Source organism: Phaethon lepturus, unplaced genomic scaffold (assembly GCF_000687285.1).
Source record: "Phaethon lepturus isolate BGI_N335 unplaced genomic scaffold, ASM68728v1 scaffold1863, whole genome shotgun sequence".
In the NCBI taxonomy this organism is placed as follows: Eukaryota; Metazoa; Chordata; class Aves; order Phaethontiformes; family Phaethontidae; genus Phaethon; species Phaethon lepturus.
The window spans coordinates 121,988-140,624 of record NW_010531065.1 but is presented as its reverse complement, the minus strand read 5'-3'; the positions used below and the strand labels follow the sequence as shown (position 1 = coordinate 140,624).

Sequence of the window (18,637 nt, the reverse complement as noted above, 5' to 3'; positions counted from 1 at the left end):
AGTGTTTTTCTTCTGGCATGAAACGGCACAAATGTCGCTCTTGGGCCATACAAGGATATCTGAGCTATGCAGGTTCAACAGGGATAACAATACAGTTGTGAGGGATGGCAGAGCAGACAAAGGCAATGGCCCGTGATGTACAGTTGTGAGGGATGGCAGAGCAGACAAAGCCAATGGCTTAAGCCAACTGCTTAAGTTATAACATACCAGTCTAAAGTCTGCCTCGTACTTTATTTTACAGAGCAGTGTTACCACTGAATACTGTATAATAGCATGTAAATGTTACGTTAAAGAGCCTGTGATTTGTTTTCTGGAATAGGTTCATAGACTAATGGAAGTGGATTTTACAAATCTATGTTTTCCTTAAATATAACCATGCTTTCAATAAACATGTTGAATAATATAAGATGTGCTTGTGTCCAAAGCCCTTTCCACATGCTGTAGTGCAGCTCACATCACAAATACACTATTAGTTGTGATTCAGGGGCCTTGGCCTGTATAACAATAAATAAACACAGATTTACATGAAATAGAGCTTGTTTTTCGTGCCGCCTTTTCTAGGGAATGGGACAGACCCTTAGACTATGTAAACTATCAGAACTATAGTAAAATAAAAAGGCTACTATGATTTACACCAGATCAACACAATTTCATTCTAATTTAACTGATTTTCATAATGTCGCTTTCTGATCCATAAATGGATACTTACCTAAAAAACATGTAAATTCATGCACACGGTAGTTAAAATAATTTGAAAAATTATGTAGAGTGTCATCGGCAAAGCTAAAATAATCAGCATGACCTGACACTGTTAAACATCACAGGCTTATCCCAGCAGCTGTAGGAATTATTGAGCACCATCTAACAATGTGGGGGGCACAGTGTTGAGAGAGAAAAGTGGTGATCATAAAATTGGATTTGCCTCTGTCTTTCAGAAGCCTTTTTTTGCTGAGACTTGACCTCCTATTGACTGGTGAAGAAAAAGATCTTGACTTTTTAAAAGAGGAAGCCTGCGTGATTTCTGGAACAGACCATACTGGTCTGACAGTATTTCACATGTCATTCACAGCTGAATAAAGTTATGAAGGCTTTATGAAAAAAAAGTAAACCCTTTGTCTTTAAAAGTAAACCTAGCCAGATTCAGGGATATATTGCAGCCAGCTACGACAACTGATGCGCAAACCAAATTGTTACCTTAGCTCTTTGGCTGGCAAAAGTACAGACAAAGTCAATTCAGGATTTGAAATGTGATGTTTTGAGATAAGGAACTGGAATGCTGAGATATACAAGAAACACAAAGCTATTTTATTGAAGACACATTCTGCTATTTCTTCTGAATACCCAAATCACTGCACTGCTGAAACAATACTGTATTATCAGCTATGTGTCAGAGAAGTAGGAGAGAACTTATTGTTTTTACATATGAAGGAGAGACATAAATGAGGGTATTGGGGGAAAAGGACACAAAACACTTGAGATCAATATAAGAAATCAGAGGGGTGAAAATGAAAACATCCAACACAATGAATATATTACCTACAAACAGACTTAGGCTTATTTTTCTAGATTGATTTATGCTAGTTAGTCATGCCATTAATTTTAAAACAGACTGAGCTATGGCAGAGAACCAACTTTGGACACCTAAGAAAATGGAAGAGAAAGACTAATTAAGTCTTCAACCTGCATGCTTGAGGCTTCCCAAACAAAATGGCATAACCTAAAGGAATTAATTTCTGTAACATAGGATTTGGAAGTAGTTATGACTCTCCAGGTACAAAAGAAATAACAAATTAATATGAATAAAAACTTAAACTGTAAGCTCTGGTTCAAGAACCATAATTTATGCTACGTTTGTTCTGCAACTAAGGGGTGCATCTCTAAAGTTTATTGCAGTATCAGTGTTTTATAAAGCAAAATAGCTTAGATGAGCCACCGGAAGCAATGAGAGCATCTTGAAATAACTCTTATTGCCTGTGTTGTCTCAGGTGGATTCAAATTATGAAGCATTTTATAAAAAACATTTGCACACACAACACACACCAGGAGCTGAGCCATTTTAAAGTACAGTTAACAAACCATTGCGTGACTGCAGACTGCCCAGAATTTTCTATAGAAGGACACAAAGTTTAACTTTACTCAAGGTGTGATGAAAACTACAATGGCAATTTTAGAGAGCACCTTGTGAAAATAGTATGAAAATGACACACATAATGATCTACAAGGGCTGGTTTTAAAGCTGTATCACAACTTAATGTGGCTGACTTTTTTCATATTTTAAACACTGCTGTTAACAATACTTTTTAAAATGGCAAAAAAAAATCTTACTTAGCTTAAAGTCCTAATGAAGCAAAAAGATTTAGAAAATATAGCATACAATACTGCATAGCCTAAACACTGTCAAAGCTTTCTGTAACCTGAAAGTAGACAGCCTGACTTAAAAGTATCTGCGGTGATATGCAAGTGATATGTCAGAAAGACACAAAATGGCTCAACAAAGAAAAAAAATTGGCTAACATTAACCTTTTGCACTGGAAATTTACGTATTATTTCTCTACCTTGGACTTTTTATCACTTTAAATGAAGTTTAAAGTAATAAAATCACTTAAAAAATCACAGCATTTCAGAAAATCACTTTAAAATCACAGCATTTCAGAAAAAGGGATTAGCAAAAGGGAGGAAAAAAGAGCAATATTTTTTGTTAGTTTTACATTCGCTCCCTCTAAAGACCTTTGACAATACTTTGGCACTGGGACTTGGAATCTAAGAGGTTTTATACTGCTTCCAAGGATATTCATTAAGGTTTCATTGAGTTACAAGCTTCTGAAAATCACATTAGAGAGAGCCTTCACAGGACAGCTCTTAAATTCTGTGAATGCGCTATCTGCAACAAACGTGTTCCACATTCAAAGCAAATTTTGTACATCTGCTTTAACTTCGCTTCAAACCAAGTGGGGATGAACGGACAGACGATCTGTGTCAGCAGAGTATATCCCCTCCAGGGTATGGAGCAGAACCAGAAATTGCTAAGACTCATCATCCTTCTGGTGTCAGCAGATAGCTGACAATGCGTATTCTACCCTGTACAACCCTACGCAATCTTGTCCTATTCTATTGCATTTTAAAATCCAGTCCATGAATTATGAGCTCTGACAGTTGATAACATTTTGGCAAGGAAAAGGACCTGTGATGTAGGAGTCAAGATTGGAGAATGACTTATAATTGCGAGGTTCCTTTTTGTTTTGTCTATTTGTTTTGCTTTTATTATTCTGACTGCTGCCAACTTTGTGCCCTGCCCAGCTTTTCACCCTCATATGTTATTAAAGAACCCCTAATTTTCATAATGAACAGCCTAAACATGGCTGATTTGAAGCAGGTCACACACCTAAAAAGTGGTTAAAAAAAATCAGGTCATATTGTCTCAATTTCAACAAGAAAAAAATGAAGCTATCTGTGCAATTTTAGCATTCAAGGTAAAAACTCCTAACTCCCATAGTCTACACATCTTTGTAAGACTGAAACTCTGAGCTTTAATTCTCAAAATGTAACTTCTACTTTCCCTGTCAAAGGGACTTTTACAGAAATAATTTTAATTAATTTTTTTTAGATGTTCAGGTATTATGGGTCATGAAAGTTAAGGAATATGAGTAATTCTATCTTCAGTACAATTTCAATGGTGGCTACTAAATAAGTTCAAGAGCTATAAATGGAATGATTTAGTTAAAATTTCTTGATTAAAAAGCAACAGAACGAGTGGATGTTGGTTTCCAGTGAATACATTTTCAACAGTATCATAACCTCTGTTTTCCCTAGTATCCTAAATATAGTTTGGTGTGACTCATATTGATGTGTGCTGCCAAACGTAATCTGTAACTGCTGACAGGTGGAAGTAAATGGCGCAAGTTTTATTTTATAAGGAATCAAGACTAATATATATCAACTAATTCTCTCTCTGCCCATTCTATTTCTATCATTTATCTGTCAACCAGATAAATCGGAGATCTTACAGAATATAATGTATATGAAAGATTGTACAACAGAGTGCTAAATTCAAGTTGCATGTGTGACAAATTTTCTTACATTGGACTTTGTACTTATAAACAACAGCTTAATTTTTTTATAATCCTGTATACCCATACACATATGAGAAACAAAAAAATACATCAAAAGAAATCTATATATGCATATTGAAATGAGAATATAAAGTAGGGTAAATTGCTGTTTTTCTGCCTGGTTCTTCAAAAGAAATCTTCATAGAGGATAAAATTCCAAAGTAAAGTAAGTTAAAAAAGGATAACAAAACTCTAAAATTAACGTATCTTCTATAACAAAAAATGACTAAAGCATTTACCATTTCAACAAACCAAAATTCATCACACAAAACATCGTAATATGGTTTTATTAGCTTTTCTGCTGGCATTGCTGTTGATCATAACCATGCCTTTTTATACTTACGTATACACTTTCGTTCACTGACTGCCCTAAATATACCACAAAGAACAATGAAGATGTCCTCCTAATTTAGGAAGGAATCTTTCCAATTTTTGACACACACTTCATCATTAGAAGAATTGAATCCTAATCTAGATAGCTGACCTTCCTCTACTGGCTTACAGAAATAAATAAATAGGTTCTCTAAAGAATGAATGACTGCAAAATGGATCTATGTACATATTTTTTGCAGAGAAACATTGAGCAAAACTGAGACTTAAGCTAACAGAAATGAGGAAAAATACATGGGTATATGACTTCTGCAGCCAACTGGCATAGCCAATTAAATAAATAAGAGACCATTAAAGAGCCATGACAACTGTGGTTTTGGCAGAAGTTCCAGTTCTCATGGAATATACAAACCCACATTTTAACTAAAGAGTCTGATGGGAAGACTCAACTTCCAAAAACGATCAAAATCTCCCTCTGCTGGGAAGATGAATTCTGCAACCACTAAAATAATTTCAAATTTCAAGGTTGAAAAGAACTAGCATTTTAGTAACACCTTAATTAGTGTAATTATAGATGAGCTAGAGTTTTGGCTTCATATATTTAGGAAAGTTGTCTCCTGTTTTTGTCAGCTACTTACAGGTGACATAGCAAAATATAGTTTAAAATAGACGAAAAGCAAACAAATAGAAATTAATTAATAAAATAATTGAAACAATAGAAAGAGAAACTGTTAAAGTAATAGAAGGGTAATAATGCTCAAATATAAAAATCTAACCGTGTTTTATATGGCACATTCATATATATCTATGACATCCTCTGTGTCCTGCAGAGGAAGAAACAACTTTCTTGCTACTGTTGCATCATCTGCCAATCTATCCACTTTTGACATACCCCCAGTTTACACTCACTGTTTAATTTGGAATGATAACTTTTTTTGTAATGTAAGATATACACAAAGTTAAGGCAGATTTTCTATTTAATTATATGACTAGAGCTTTTCTATATGAGATTCCTATGCAGCAAAAATTGGACAACTGAACTGTAAAGACCCAGAAGAGGTTTTTCATTTTCTTTAGGAAAAACGATATCAAAGAATATCCTATACGCATAGGCACAATTTCAGGATTTCAGGATTTAAGAAGGGATTTCCTTTTTGTCTCTCATATTCTTGATGTTCCCCTGCAAACAGATGGTAAGATTCATTTGAGGGAACAGAATAGTAGTTGTGGCTGGACCCTTTAACAAGAGGCAGCATACTTTTGCACCACATCAATCTCCAAATCCCCACATGCTGGACAATCTTTGTTACTGGTGCAAGATGAGCTGAAGAGTTGGGAACAATACTGAAGTTAAGGATAATGCTTCTGTACAGTCACACTTTATATATAGGAATCATAGAATCATATTGGTTGGAAAAGACCTTTAAATCATCAAGTTCAGCCATAAGTGTGTACATATGCGTGTGTGTATATGTATCTCCATAGATATAGATATGCAAGGTATGGGCTACTTTAGCTGTAGTCGTTTGATGTAATTCCTCCAGCTTGCTTAGTTTTACAAACTAGACAGGCTGGGCCCACTATTACGGACAGAGACACCCCCTCACAAATGACCACAGTTCATTACAACTTGCTAAACTAAAAGTAGTGGAATATAAATACCATGACAAAATTTCTTAAAAGAAAGATACATGTTTTGGATGAAAGACAGTTCTTATTATGTTTTTCAGGTTATTGGTGGTACTATTCTAAACAAGAATTTGATTTAAACAAAAAAAAAAAAATCTTTCTTGTTAACTGAAGGCTATGTTGCCCATGGAATACTTGTAAATTCTTTTACATGTCAGAGGCTTTACCTTTTGACCAGCATTACACCAACAGGATCTCTGACCAAAGTGAAGTAGATATAACTCCTGCCAATCTGGTCTCCCTGGCTCCTCAAATATCCACTGGACATAAGCAGGAGTTTGCAAGACATATTTTCCCTCAGGATGATCTCATTACATATACTGTTTGAAGCACGCAGGATCTGAACATGAGAGCTCCTTGTGAATTTCATAACAAATAGCTCCCTGGAGAGATTTCATCTCCTTTCATGTTTAAGAAAAAATGGAAAAATAACCAGCATATTTTCCTCAAAGGAAATTTCCTCTTTTAAAGGCATGAAGCGAATTATTTTCACATTGCTTAAACTCCACAAATGATGATATAGTTTTCAGTGACTGAGGTGAGCGCATTAGTTTTCATTAATAAAATACACCTTCACACATCACTTTCAAAACCAGGACTGGTTGAGTCTGTAACTGGTTGAGTGCTTTCCATACATTTTTCTTCTAGTAATACTCCAGTATATTGGACCAATATTGAACACGAAAAAGGTAAATTAATGGCAAGCATGCGTTATTGTAGAAATACATATGAAGATTCTGCAGCAATATTCGATACTATTTGCTAATGGTACTAATCTCACTGTACAACCACTGTGCAATACTGCAAATGACTGAATATAGTAGGCCTTATTCTTATGTTTGTAAAATAAATATAATATTAAATCTCTGTAAGATTTGGCTTCAAATGATACATTTCCTCCTCTGATCTCATGAAAGTCTCCCAATGTTAATAAACCAACAAACAAGGCATCATCTCAGCCTCTACACAATGCTCTGAAAATTTCTCATAATACTAGAATTCACTATTATTTCAGATCTGATAAACCTTATGTCCTTATGTACTTTTCCCACACATAACCAAGAATGGGTATCTTTCTGGCGAGTGATAGCACAGAAGCCTCTGTTTTATGATTTTCCTGCAGCGATATTTTCTAGGAAATGGGATACATGGGCAAGAAATATTTTCCCATTAGGAATATGACAAGAGGAAAGAGAGAGGAAGAGAGATCTAACCTTTGAGGGGGAAAAAAATGACAAGTAAACTCAGAAGAATTATAGCTGATGAAAAAAAGGAAGAAAAAAAAATCGTAGAAATAAGAGAAGTAAGATGGGGAAAGGCAGAGAAGAGTAGGAACACAGAAAGAAATATTTTTTGGAAAAAAGAATTAATAGAAGCCAAAGAGAAAATATGTGTAGTATAAAAGAAAGACACATGAAAATACATAGAAGTCTGAAACCAACAGAAAAAATGATGAAAGGACTAATTTTTTGTGACATTATAATCAAGAAAGGCAATTAGTCACCAAAAAAAAAAAAAAAAAAAAAGCCAGAACGAAAAAACATTGTAGCAGTCAAACTCAAAACCAGAAACAAGCAATAGGAAAGTATTGGAAGTAGAATGATTTTACATTAAACAAAAATTATTTGTATTTTTGCTTTTCCTATTGTGTGGCCAAAACTTCAGTTTTCACAATAGTATCACACCTAACTGGAGTGCTCGTCATACAGAAGTAATTCTAACCCTAACACAGAACAATGTGTAATACTCTAAAAAGTGCCACTCAGGTGTGAGTGTCAATGTCCAGCAGACTTCATATGTAGAACAGTTGGACTAGATATTTGTTGTAAGTCCCTTCCAATTGAACTATTCTGTTCTGTTCCGTTCCATTCTAACAAAAATGAGCTCTGCCTCTCAATATGTGTCAAATTCTGCCCCCTTTTAAGTAGAAAAATTATATTATAGGAACAGATGTGGTCTTCTTCCTAGGGGTCACATCTTGGCCATTTGTACATGATAATCCTTCAGTTACTTATGTTTTCCCTTCACGTTGCGTTTAAAAATCTACTGGAGTGTTTTCACCTTGCTCTTCATATCTTCCAGGTGACATTTAGGTAAATTTGAAAAAAGACAGTAAACTGTAATATTCCAGTTAACTATCTGTTCTACATACCTACCTACCTGCCTATCTTTCTAACATCTCACTCTGACATACTGTCTCCAAGTGCCTATCTTCATAGAAGATGAAAGACTTTGTTTTCCAAATCCTTTGAATTTGATAAACCAAGACAATAATTTACAATGAAAAGTGAATTGCTCACAATGCTTCCTGTGCTCTGTGGAAAAAGGGAGCATAGGAATGTTATCTTGGAAATGTATGTGAACATGTGATTTGCCCTAGATATTTTTAAATGGCCTACAGTATCAAGTTGGCCTTCTGCCTAATGTTTCCATGAATTATAACAACAAAATATTTACCTCTGGCCTTTTCTCAGATTTGTTTGACTTTTTCTTATCCTAGCTGCTTTCACTCTGAAAAATCTTCCTGATTTCCCTTATTTCCTTCTGAAGTAATGAAGTCTATTTCAGCAAACGACTGGAACTTAGTTAACTATTTTCTTAGTGAAATAAGGTATTTTTCAATGAAACATAGCAAACTTGTTTACTTGATCAGCCATTGTTTTTAAAAAAACTAAACAGGTGTGATTTCTCTCACAAATGGGGTAAACATTTTGTGAATACACAGTTTGTCTTCCAGATTTCTGGTAATCTGCTTTAATAATATTACCTGAACTCTATCCTGAGTTGAAAATGACCAAAGATCTTGGACTAACGATCTTTTGCTTAAACTAGCACTCTCGCTGAAAACTGTTAATTTAGGAAAAAAAAAAAAAATCCTGTTAATATTTGAGTGAACTGGTGGTAAACTGGAGTCATCAGAGCTGTGAGATTTCTTTTGAAGAAGCAATAACCTCTTACTGACTATTAGAGTTGACAGCACTACGATCTTTTATTTGTATGTAGAACAAGAGGGAATTGGTTCATTTTTGTCTACTGTTAATATTTGGTTTTTACAATGAGGGCAAAACTATTAACCCCCATAATTCTACATTTTTGCAGTATATTAAGGTAAGTAAAATGACGCAATTTCAAAATGTGAAGCAGTGATGTAGCAAAAAATAAAATAGTGAGTAAAATCCAGCACTTAATGAAGATAATTTAATTGCATTTACCTTCATTTAATCATAACATTACTCCCCTGCTCTGGGACCTACATTGCCATACCAGTGCATGCATGCTTACATATGCACTCTCATGCACACTGTTCCTAAATTTCTAAACTGAGATACAGTGCATTTTGGAGAAACTATACATATTTGAAGTCTTTAACACAAGACAACACAAAATATTCTAAAAATTCAGTGACACATATGTAAACAAAAAAATCCAAAGAATTTGAAAATTTTTCAGTGTTTAAAACTTACAGTTGATGTTCCCCTTAATGTCATAGTTTATCTTAATATTTTTCCTGCATTAGAGCTCAGTTTATAAAATCCCTTTATGAACAGCTTTACTTGCAGTATCAGGTCCTGATAATTACCTGAATGCATCTAATGCCTTGTAATTTTATAATGGTTCTACAGGTGTGTCTTTAAAGGTTCCACTGCACCGAATCATTAAGCTGCCTCCTGAAAATTATTTAAACCATAGTAAAAGGAAGGAAACAACAGAAATATCTGATGTGAATCTTCCATATACACCATAAAAATAACCATAAAACATGGGTAAACCAGTTAAAATAAATGAACACATGATACATTTGGCAGCAAGGATTTGTAATATTAATATTAAAAGGTAAATAAACTATGTAGTATTTTTACTGAATGAGAACTTATGAAAAATTGGATTACCCGATTTTTACTTGATAAAGTATTCGGAAGCATATGAAAATACAGCATCAGTTTTAACTCCTATTATAGGAGACACAATTACTGACAACCTGTTTCCTCTTTCGTTCCTTAGTACACCTTTGGTGTTATTCCACAGGGGAAAAAAAAAAGCACACAGAAATAAAAAATATTTACTGAAATGCAGCATAAAGAAAAAAGTCATAGGAAATGTACCTGTAGCACCTTCCACCGTGTGTTCAGGTCTTCCACACAGCTGAGATTGTACGGGGAGAGCTGAATATCAGAGGGAGTGAACCGGTGAGCAAGCTCGTTGAGTTGATGCACCTTTTCTTTAAGGGGTACAATTTCTGCTCGATAAACCTGTGTGAATTAAATATAAATAAAGATAAGCACTAACTTAAAAAACTATTGGCTCTGCTACCAAGCTGATTAGTCACGTAAAGGTATTCCATGTCAAGCTGAAAGGAAGGAGTGTGCTGGTCATGATACAGTTAACAGTCTTTTTATATAACCTCATATGGACTTCAGGTCTCAAGGGTAAGGCCCAGCATTTCAGAAGGTGAAGTAAAGTTGGAACCTTCATAGTAATTTTTGGCCAGGTAAGCCAAATCACTAACCAGCTGACCCACTGAAATGTGCACCGCAGAGCATGCTTCTCTCCTGCCTCATTTTTTGTGTGTGTGTGTAGCGCGTGTTCCTCCTGCCACACACGAGGGTGGACAGGAGCAATAAATGTTCTTTAACACATGAAAAGAGAGGAAGACTGCTGGTGCCAAATACAAAAATGAAAAGGAGAGAAGCAGTGATAAAACTATTACAGAACTCACTAAGGCCATAATCTTACCCTGGGTATTTTGTGTGTTACAAATAAAAACTTAGTAATGGGAATTAAAAAAAAAAAAAAAAAATCTTTTTTCTATGAATCCCAGACTGCCCTATACGACTCATGTTTGAGAAAAAATAAAATAATGTATCTTGTAAGATGACCTTTAAAACCATGCATAAGAGCAGTCTAGCTAATAAATTCAGTAATGTATGTGAAAGCCAGAAGCTGCTAGTTAGATGTTTCATGATTTTAAAAGCAACAACCTGATGATGCTTCCATGATGCACCTGAGTAAATTCAGATAAATTCAGGGCACCATTACTCTAATGAAGAGAGGAATCTTTATGCAGATCTTCCACTCTTCCATATCTGTCTTTTCTAAGGGACATTTCTGAATCTTTAACATGATAAAGTATAGCAAAATGTAAGAATCAGCCATTTTTCCAAAGGACAAATTCTGACAGTTTCAGGAGGACTTTTTATTGCTGTATGTCTGCACACAAAGGCAGAATAATTTACTTGCTATATTAGTCTTGCTTTCTAACTCCTTTCTCTCAGCATTTTTAATACAGACAACATGTGGTCTGCATCTAATTTTAGACTATCAAATAACCTGAAATTATTACCTAGTAATCATTTCAGCAACATGTGATGCAAAAAAGGTAGAAAAAAGCCCATCTAGTATCTCAGTGAACCTTAAGATTAAATAGTATGAAGACATTCATAGATATTAGAATGCCGTGAACAGCATTAAAGGTAAACATGATTGAAAAATTGTTCCTCAAATGTCTTTCAAAACCAGACTTGACTTCCACTAATTATGCAAAATTACCCTACAACATAAGGAGTTTGACTGACTTAAGTGGGAGTTACATACAGTGAATGACTCTAAAGATAAATCTGTAAAAAGTGTGCATTTTGTAAAGGAAAGAGCAGAGAACGATCCAAGTGCCACGATGTGAGCTAAGAGGCATGCATCAAGTTCCTGACATAACAGTTGTCTTCTCCATTTCACCAGTTTTATACCATTGGAATACAGCTGATGTTACTGGAGGGAATACCGATTTACAGTGTAGTGTAGAGCAAGGTCTGTGATACAAAGAAAAGGAAAAGAGCTTGCATGTTTGGTTTATCCTACAGAGTTATACATGTGTTTACCCTGGTCATTTTACTTAGTAACTGAGTTCAGAGAACAAATGACATGCTTTAAAAATAGAAATTTGTTCTTGTAAGGGAATGGCCACAAAGTCTGAAGAGATACATATTTCATTGTGTGAACACTTCCCTTGCAAATAGTTATTTTTCTGCTTTTTTCTGTGATGTTATGTTCAGTGGCCCAAGGTCCTCAGCTGTGACTCTGTGACACATATCTGGGATGGTCAACTCGGTTCCTCCAGTTATGCTTGCTTTCTGAAATTAGACAACACCTCTCAGCTAGTGCTACCAATGCCCATGTTGTATGTAAATATACATGCGTGTGTATACGTATGTTATGTTCTATTATATCATATCATGTTATTACATAATATTCTATTCTATTCTATATAATGAAAATGATATATGTTAAAATGTAAAAGTAATATGTAATAAATGTATCTATATAAAATTAAAAAACCTGATAGAATAAATGTAGATCAATGGATGCAGAGATCAGTTCCAACACTACAATGCACTTTAATGCAGTTCCTCACCAAACCAAGTTAATTTTCTATTAATTTGTATGGGAATAGGATCAGGCTTTGATTGAAAACTTCACTGCTTAGGTAAGGCACACAGGCCTAAGCTTATAAACCACTTGGTTTTAAACATATACTTAATTATCTGGCTGATTTCAGAGCAATTATTTACATCGGCAATGCTGCCTTGAAAGTCGTGGTCTCACTTGAAGATTGACATAAATGATTAGCTAAATCACACAATCATTATACCTAAATTAAGGTGAAACAGAAGATCCTTCATAATTAGTCAACACATTTTTTGACATTTTTGACACTTTTTTGGTAAGTTATTTTACAGAGCAGAAAGGCTAAGGCACAGAAGCAAGTCACAAGAAAAGGAATCAAATCAAAGAAAAACATATGGAAGTAAAAAAAAGGCCTTATCTTCTGCCTCCTCTTCAATCAATGTCTTTATTAATTGCTTTTTCTGCTGCAAGGACACTGATTTTTGCAGCGTTATGCTGATTTTCCAATGTATGAAATACAACAGTTTTTTCATGATGTTTAAATTCAATATTTTGTGTTCTATTTTTACTAAGCCTGAACTTTTACTGGCATTTTTATTAGGTAGACAAATCAAAACATAAGAAACAGCAACAACAAAAAAAGAACGCTAGTCAGTGCAGAGCTATCTAATCAATGCCAGTAAGCTTACAAGTAAAAACTGTAGACAGAAAAGAAAAAATTATCCACAGAAATATTTGGCACACATTATTGTATGAGGAAAAAGGGCAGTGACTATAAGGTTGTGTTAAGCAACAGTTTATCACAGACAACCAGTCCACCAGTCAACACACATGAGTCTAGAACTCGGCTTTTGTTTTAGAGTAAGTGAAATTCAGTGGGAATTCTTTTTTTTTTTAACAAATGTTCAAAGACAAATTTAATAAATAGTATTAACTTCTATATCTTCTCTAATACTTGCTATCTGTAGAAGCAGGAATTTAGAATTTCTACCGGATTGTGATTTCCATCAGTGTTGAAATGTCTTACTGAAATATTTATAGTTTTAATAATCAGTTTGATAGTATAAAAATGATTCATTTTTCTATTTCTTTTCTTCTGTGTAAAAAATACTATACATATCCCAGGTTTATATGAGAAAAATGATAGTATAAAAATGATTCATTTTTCTATTTTTTTTCTTCTGCATAAAAAATACTATACATATCACAGGTTTATACGAGAAAAGTGTAGAGAATTGTATTGTTGGTAATTTAAAAACAAATATATATACTGAATAGTACCACTACTACAGGGAGACCTTTTTGAACCAATTAAATTGTGCAAGATGTAAGTGACTTCTCGGTGTGAACAGCGATAGGAGAAACAGCCACAAATTATCTTCGTTATAACTGTCCTTACACAAGAATTTCAATGGTATGTGATACTGTAGGTGGTAGATTGGATTTTGAATGATCCATACAGTCCTGTTAGAAAATATTTTTAAATGCCTTGGAAAATTAGCAAGGACTCTAGGAGACGCATACCACAGACATCCTAACCAGACAAATATTAGAAGACTAGAACATAGAGTTACCATAATAGGTCAGATGAAAAGCTCACTTTGCCCGGTCCCTTGTCTGATAGTAACCAACAGAATTGCTTAGGGAAGAAGGTAAGGAAAAGCATCAGCTTCCCTGCTCCTGGATGTAATCTTCCAGCTCAGCAACTTGGGTCTCAGAGATTCTTGAGCCAGAAGCTGGATTTCTATGTCAATCAAATCTTGATGAATTCATCTTCCATGAAATTATCTACTTGATTTTTGAACCAACATAGGCTTTTACCACCCAAAATACCATATGGTAAGCTCGATATTTAGGTTGAAAAAACACATATTTTTTGCTTTTTTGTAAACATATTGCTTGAGACCCATTTGAGACCATCCCTAATTCTTAGCTCATGAGAGACAGTGATCAATCATTGTTAATGGACTTTCTTGGTGCTGTTAAGATTCTACAAACCCTCCATCATATTTTTTCCTTCTTCCATGTTTAAGATACAAAGACCAAGGTATATTCGATGAAATGTGCATACCTCATAAAGTATTTACAACTCAGCAAGTCACCACGGTCCCTTTGTAATGAATATCTAATAAAAAACAGGAGTTGAATGTAACGTAAGGTTTTACTGTAGGATGGCATGAATCACATTCTGAATTGCAACAACTGAACTGAACAGATTTTCATTGACTATATTGGGAGCCTAGGCAACTAGGTTCACATGCAGACAGCTATCCAGCAGATGTGAAATTACACAAGACAAACCCCACTCCTATTCCATTTATTCTGTCCTTGTATAGGAGCTTTCAATAACTTTTATCTAATCTGCTATAATCTTTTTTAGACTGGGGATCCAAAACACTGCCTACAATATACATGATATGGGTACAGCAGGGACTTGCATCATGACATCATGATATTTTCTGCTTTTTCAATAAAGTGTTTCTTCCTAGCACTTCATTTGGCTTCCTCAATAGTCCTGGGTATTGATGTGGTGTTTTCAGAAGACTGTCTGTTGTGATACCAAGTTCTCTTTCATGAGTGTTTTAAAGGAATATTTAAAAGGGCTAAAAGAGAGCTCATTACTGTGCAGGTAAAGTTGGGATAGTTTTTTCCACATGCTTTGCGTGAGATATATCAGCACTTGATTTCATCTGCCGTCACTATGCTGCCAGTCAGTACGGTGAGGTTTTTCTATAGTTGTTTGCAATCTGTCCTCGTCTTAAGTACTTTGAATAGGATTGAATATGTGCCACTGCATTATTCATTTTCCTTTCCAGCTCATTTATGTACATGCTGGACAGAGCAGACCCTCTGGAACACAAACAATCCTCTCCCTCGTTGGCAAAACTGACGTCTGCCTTTTGTTTTCCATCTTTTACAGGAAATAACCTAATAATTGGTTATTTATCCGCATGAAGACCTTCTCTGTTTTGCCACAGGAACTTAGTTTCTTTGCTGAAAGACCCTCTTAAAATCCTTGTGGAATGCCAAATGGCCTATTCTTCTTTATCGATATGCTCATGTTTCCCTCAAGGCACACCAGATGTGAGGTACACCTTTTTTTGTAAAAAGCTGTGTTGTTGTCTCTTCTACAGTATATTCTTCCCCTGATTTCCTGGGCTGTAGGCCCACAGGCCTGACTATCACCACATCTGCCCCCTTCCATTCCTCATAAAAAATGAATTTTAAACAAGAAAATACCATTAATAGTTACAGTTATTTTATACTTCCATTAGAACACGTGACTGAATAGTCATCTGGTTCTGGGGATTTGGTGCTCTTAATCACGACAATTTGTTCTATGTATTTTTGCTTCAAATAGCTTGGTTTATTCTTTTCTTCAGCCACCCCACCTTTCCAGGTCTTATAAAAGTCTATTTTGACATTATGGATTTGTTTTCGGTTTCCAGTGTAGTGTCTCCATGCTGTCTTCACATAGTTAGCCCTTTTGGTTCCTTTTCAGCAGGCTGCCTCATCTGTGTGTAGCTTCCTTTCTGAAAACTGAACATTGCTGTGGTAGATTTTTTGGGTTATTTTTTGTCCCTGCAGAGATGCTGACCTTTAGTTCATAATGATCCTTATTATGATAGCAATGTTTTGAACTTGTACTGCTCAGTGCCAAGTCAAATCTCTTCCTTACTGGTTATCCTCTTGGTGTTTCCTAACATTACATATTTTCTATTTGCAGCTGGAACTTCAAAACCAAAAGCATTTGAGGCTCATGTCTTTAATTGCGCATTGGTTTCTTACATATTTCTGTAATTCTTCATGCTGTCAAAGTCCCTCTGAATGGCAGCACAACCATCTGGTGTATTGGCTGTTCTTCCCACTTTTGTATCGCCTGTGAACTTACTGAGGGTGAATCCTGTCCCAGGCTCCAGTTCATTAATGCAGATGTTAAATGATATTGACCCACCATCAACCACTGTGATACCCCACTAGTGACTTGCCTCCAGCAGAACTTTCTTGTACTTCATGTGCCTGGAGATGGTTTTAAAGATTAACTGCTCCATCACCTTCTTAGGGGGATTGAGGTGACGCTGACTGACCTGTAGTTTCCTGGGTCCCTCCTTCCTGCCCTTCTTGAAGGTGAGTGACACTTGCTCTCTTCCGGGATTCAGGAATCTCTCTCAGATATCTGTCATGACCTTTCGAAGACAATTGAGAGTGGCCTCACAATAACATCTTCCAACTCATTCAGCACTCGTGGCTGCGTCCTGTCAGGACTTATGTACGTCCAGAACTATGAGCATGAAAATTTCATCACCTTATATGTTCCACTATGGATGTTTCAGACAATATGAAGCAGATTTCAAGAGAAGGCCACCTGTGCCTACAAAGAAAGTCTGTTTCCCTTGTCTGTGAGTGGCACTTATATAGGGTGGTGGCCTCATGCCAGCCTGGCATTTTCTTGAAGAATTCCCTCATACAGAAGAGTCTCCCACTAGCACAGGTCTATGTTAAACTTCAATTTTCATAAACAGTGAAAGAGACAGAAAAAGACATCTGGCACCGTGATGAAAATATGACATGGCTTAGGGACAAAAGCTCTCCTGTGTCAGGTGAATTTGTATTGTGGGGTTTTTTATACCAGCAGCAGCTACAGCTAAATCAGAGCAGGATCCATGTGCACAGTAAGGTGAGTGGCCGTCCTACACCTGCACCGCAGCAGGTTACCAGCGCTGACGTTTCTCTACCTCAGTTCCTTTAGTGTCCAAGTGGAGAAGTATTCATGGGCCAGAGTATATCTTCAGTTTTTATGTTTGAAACTGTACAATGTGGAACAAACTGACATATTCTACCTAGGACGGTTTAACAGTCTCCATCTTTTTCATTCAAAATGAGTCAGTTTCTTCTCTGATGGGTTTAGTGCATTCTGATTCAAATTTCATTGAAACCTGGGATCATCAGCTACTAAGTCTATATGATACACTTAGCTTCCTTTCAAACTCACACTGTATTTTTATTTGATTCTAGTACTCCTGGGGACAGGCAGTGTTGAAAGAAAATAGATTTTAGCTGATTTGATTTTCCATCCTATATATTTTTATAAACTCAGAAATAACCAAGCAAGAATGCACTGGAGTAGAATATAAATCCTCTTCTGGGATAAAAATAGTTCAAACAGCAGACGTCAGGGGAGAAAAATCAAATGCCCTTTAAGGCCTATTCCAGTCTGAATTCTGTATTTATGAATCTGATAAAACATTACATTTTTCAAAAATTATTTCCTACAATTTGGAAAGCCAATATTTCCTTAAATGTAAGGATATTAAAGTTTGAGTAGAACAAATGAAAAAATGAACTAATGCCAGGTATTAATTTCTTCTTTTCTGAACTTTCAAGGGAAAAAGCTATGATTTCTAGCAATGTTACATCTAGAAAAAAAATATTTAATTATTAGGATGTCTAATTTAATAAACAAAATCACACTAATAAATAGATGCACATATCCTGAAACATATATCCCTTTGTTACTATGAAGTCTTGATTTTTATTTTTTTTTTATAAATCAACAGCTGATATGCAGTTTTTTGACCCCTGAACAGATACAACCTATGCTACTGTCTTGCCATTTATTCTGAAATTGTGTTCTCCTCCATGGAGGGGGAAAAGTAAATGAGCAAATTAAGCTCGAAATTCACTCTACTAGAACAACTACAACCATGACATGGAAGAACCCATCGCTGCTAAAGTGTTCATAAGCAATTCTGCACCGATTTTTCCACGCAAAGTCAGTTACTCAGTTACTTTGCAACTAAGAAGCCAATCTGGCAATCAAGAGATGAAGTGCCTAGGAACTGTAAGTAACTTGAAGCATTTCAATGTGTAATCTGAAAGTCTAACGCACACTACATGAAGGACACAGAAAATGCAAAGGGATTTTTACAAAGGAAATTTTTCTTTTAGTATGGTTTCATTCAGGATTATTAAAGCCAAAAGCACTTAAAAAGATATATATATACATATAGATAGATAGATAGATAGATAGATAGATAGATATGCATGCTTAGGCTGTGAAGCCTCAGCCAAACCTGTTTTTAAACCATTAATAACACATTATCTATCTC

At 35.3% G+C, this 18,637-nt stretch overlaps 1 protein-coding gene across 1 annotated transcript in view; it reads right to left on the bottom strand.

Annotated features, from left to right (window-relative positions):
- Positions 1 to 18,637, bottom strand: part of LOC104618746 (dystrophin-like) — a gene marked incomplete at both ends in the record, with an annotated part of 177,047 nt that overhangs the window by 39,522 nt on the left and 118,888 nt on the right. Inside the window, one exon of the mRNA XM_010284423.1 lies at positions 10,232 to 10,378. Coding sequence (XP_010282725.1) covers positions 10,232 to 10,378 — 147 coding nt within the window. The remainder of the gene's footprint in view (positions 1 to 10,231; positions 10,379 to 18,637) is intronic.